We start from the raw sequence: 3,922 nt of genomic DNA, 5'->3' as shown, positions 1-3,922 counted from the left end.
TACTGGCACACCGTTCATATCAGTGAAGTGAAGCAGATGCTTGCAATGCACCATTGTTAGAAGACCAGTGAGTGCTCTCTCAGAACGACAGGATGACCTTTTTAATATAATTAGAATCCAAAGGAGGTTTTTGGAAGCCAAGTCTGTTGGGCTCATCTATTTCACACTCCCAGAGGCAATTAATTCCTGTTCACTTTAGTCACCCAGAAAACTTTCCCGGAAGAGACCACGGAATTTTGCACACATAAACGACCGTGCTTCAGCCCCCAAAATCAAAAGAGCTTATGCTCTCAACACACTGTCATGAGAAAGCCCCATTTGGAAACCGCAGCGAAGTTTTACACTTGAGACAGCGGGAGCCTAAATCATGGCCCAGTGTCCCAGCCCGGAGGGGAAGCTGAGCTCGCTTCCCCGCGGGCGGCACAGCGCTCTGCAGAAGCTCTGCAGCTCCCCGGGCGCTCGCCCGGCCGACAGCAGAGCTGGCATACACCACGCGCAGCCGTTACGAGGCAGACAGACAGGGCTGTGCGGTGGGTAGCAGAGGTCCTTGATGAAGCAGTGGATGGCTAGAAAGCAAGCAACATGCTCTGTAAGCAGACCAGATTTGCAAGCACTGCCTCAGGACACACTGACTGAAAAAAAAAAAAAGAAAAAAACCCACAGGGTACAGCCCAAACCCAGACGTCCCAAATCCACTCAGCACCGCATCAGGATATGCACAGCGATAACACAAACCACCTCCTTCCACAACAACAGAAGGACCTTAATCTGTATTTTCAATACCAAATTAACTATCCCTCCCATTTTTAGCACTGCTATCTGGAATTTGGGAATACATCCTAATAGGCCAATTATAAAATCTCCCATTGATAGATATTATTTGTGTTATTTGCACTGATGGTGAAGATGAACTGAGGGAATGGACATGTGTAATGCAGTCATCCAGCAAGTGCATAGGCAACCTTATGCAATAATCTTTTAACTAGTTTATTAAATGTTTCCTTTTCAAAGTTCAACATCTAATGCCAAAATTTCATCAAAAACTCAAATCGCTTAGTAGCCGGTTATCACCTGTTTAACTTAAAGTACTAATACAACAAATAGACATATTACACATCACTAAAATTTCACACATACCCACACACACACTTACCAGCATCCTGTTTATATCAATTTATTTTCACAAATCAATTTCCTTTTTCCTATTCATACTCTTCACATTTTCTGAAGGCACAACACCCAAATAGGCAATGTAAAATGTACTTCCTGTAGAAAAGTCTATAGTCTCCAAAGAGAAGTTTGGCAAAACCACTTTTGTTTAAAAACTCAAGTTCCAAAATGAGCCTGCAAAGAGCATCAGAGAACACTGCCAAGATTAAAAACTGCTTGAGGTGTCTGCACTTCTCATATGCAACACACCACTTAACCTTTAATAAACCAGGACTTTTTCAGGAAATTATAAAAGCAGAAGCGGTAAAATCTCTTTTTTTATTTTTTTTTCTCCTCAAGTTTTAACGATGGGACAGAGTCTCCAGGCAAAGCTCCCAGAAAGAGCCAGACCACCATCTGGCTCCACCGTAGAGCAATGACAATTCACAAGAAACGAGTATCTAACCAGCGCTCTGAAGTCAAACGCTAGGTTTACTCTGTAAAAGCTCCATTATAGCTATGAACACACAGCTGCACGTTTCCTCCCTCCTTGTACATAAATATACCCTCAGACATTTATACAAAGGGGAAAAATAAATCATTTTATCCAATTTTCTATGCTTCCCTGTTATGCCTGTTACCAATCACCGTTCAAGAAATACGTTACATATCTTATGTATTGTTAGCACTATAGAATATATATAATATATATAATTTTATTTTTGTTTTCACACATGCTAATGTTTCCAGTATGATACATGTCTTTTTAAATCCTGCACTTCTTGTCACGCTGCCGATCCGCTTCTATTTGACAGTGACTCCTGGACATACATGTCAAGACAAAAATAAATACTGCTATGATGGCAAACGTTTTAGAACTCTCAGGACACTAATACAGTGGCACTTGAAAGACTTTTTAAATACAACAAAAAGACAATAGTTAAATAGAAACCTGTTTGACATAGCCATAAAACCTGCACCACATTTGTGAGATCTGTACTTGTTTCTGCAAGAGCAGCTCATCTTTGAACACGTCAAACGTTGCACTCCAGCCCTCCACCCATACCCTTTAAAAAGTCCACATTGCTATTTTAAGCAAGCATCCCCTCCAGCTGAACATACGCAACGCTGTAATTCCCAAACAATTGAGGTAATTATAAAAATGAATATCATTTATTGGGTTTTTTTTATTACTATCATGTCTGAACATTTGCTTTCATACAAAAGTCTGATTTTCAGTGTTATGCTTTCCAAGGGCATCCCCTCCGCACCAAGGGAAATAAAGATGTGTTAGGAATTGTGCAAGAGTTTTTGTTACCATCTTCAAACCCACAAGAACTCCATAAGCAAGATTTTGGTACAGAATCACTGCCTGGCATTTTAGAGAACGGGAAAGGGGCTTTACACATATTTGCAGTTCCACTTTATTTTATTTTTTTAATCGCATCTAACCCAATGCAAGGCAGGGGCGGGGAGGGGGATGAGAAAAAAAAAAAAAAGAAAGAAAGAAAGAAATCATCACATTACTGTATGTTACCCTTCAGCAGTCTTGGGAGGAAATCGGAAACCAGGTTGCTTTTCCCAGCTCCCTCCCTCACTCAAGCCAGCCGGAGCGGCTCCTCTCTCCCTGGCAGGGCTTAGCTGCCCCCAAGAGCGGTCGGCTTCCTGAGCAACGTTCTGCTGAGGTCCTTCACCTCTTCGGGGCTGCCGACCCTCTCGTAGCCCAGCAGGGCCATGGGCTGGTGGCAGTACTCCTCGACCTGCTTGATCTGCTGGTAGCTGAGCGCAGTCCTCCAGGCGCTCAGCGCCTGGGTGGCATTCCTGGCCGACACCACGAAGGGCTTGGAGGAGTAGCCGGGGCCACTGGTCATGTTGAGGGCGAACTTCTCCATCTCTGGGCTGACCGCCAGGTTGACGAAGCCGTACACCTGCCGCAGGGTCTTGATGGGCTCGACCACCAGGTCCTCGTAGCGCACAGCCATGTAGTTGCCCTGGAGCCAGTCAGGGGGGTGCAGAGCAGTCTGCAGGGTCTTGGCCATGCTGCTGCAGATGACCTCCATGGCACCCAGGGCATGGTAGTCCGAGCCGCCCCCCCCCTCCTTCTTTCCACCCAGCTTGTGGCCAGCATCAAGGAAGGGCATGCGGTGGATGCGGGGGTCCCGGCTCCTCACCACCTGCAGGCTCTCCCGGATAAGGCCGTGCCGGGACTTGATGCGGGAGCTGGCGACGGCCCGGGGGTCCCGCACCAGGTGGATGACTTTGAGGTCCAGGGTCGGGTCCCGCATGAGCGGGGCGAGGACGGCCAGGTCGAAGACGCGGACGCCCTTGATGACCAGCGTGCGATACTTGTGGCATTCCTCCTGGAAGCGGCTGAGGCGCTGCGGGGGACACTTCTTGCACACCCGGTCATCCACCATGCCCACCACCTCCTTGCGGTAGGCCGGGCAGAGGGGCGAGGAGCAGATGACCTTGTTGGTGGCCGCCCCGAAGATGCCCAGCGTGGTGAGGTTCTTGCCAGCGCCCGCCGTGCTGTAGAGCTGGAAGACGGAGAGGTCGCAGCGGTACAGGGAGCTCAGCATGTCGCGGGCCGCCCCTTGCAGCGAGACGGCGTCCCCAGGGTACAGCTTCTGCCAGACGTGCCACACCGGCTCGTAGAGGAAGAAGACCTCGGGGTTCTGGTTGAAGAGCTCCCCGAAGAAGGACGACCCCGAGCGCCAGGTGGTGAAGACATAGACCAGCTGCCGCCGGGCGCCCGCCGGACCGCGGCTCCCGG

General features: G+C 48.5%; 1 protein-coding gene across 1 annotated transcript in view; it reads right to left on the bottom strand.

Annotated features, from left to right (window-relative positions):
* Positions 1-963: 963 nt before the first annotated feature.
* CHST2 (carbohydrate (N-acetylglucosamine-6-O) sulfotransferase 2) overlaps positions 964-3,922 on the bottom strand; it is a 6,707-nt gene continuing 3,748 nt past the window's right edge. Inside the window, exon 4 of the mRNA XM_010568427.1 lies at positions 964-3,915. Coding sequence (XP_010566729.1) covers positions 2,787-3,915 — 1,129 coding nt within the window. The 3' untranslated portion in view covers positions 964-2,786. The remainder of the gene's footprint in view (positions 3,916-3,922) is intronic.

Source organism: Haliaeetus leucocephalus, unplaced genomic scaffold, assembly GCF_000737465.1.
Source record: "Haliaeetus leucocephalus isolate CR32 unplaced genomic scaffold, Haliaeetus_leucocephalus-4.0 Scaffold240, whole genome shotgun sequence".
Classification (NCBI taxonomy): Eukaryota; Metazoa; Chordata; class Aves; order Accipitriformes; family Accipitridae; genus Haliaeetus; species Haliaeetus leucocephalus.
Note: the sequence above shows the minus strand (reverse complement) of the source record. Positions and strands in the feature narration are given on the sequence as shown.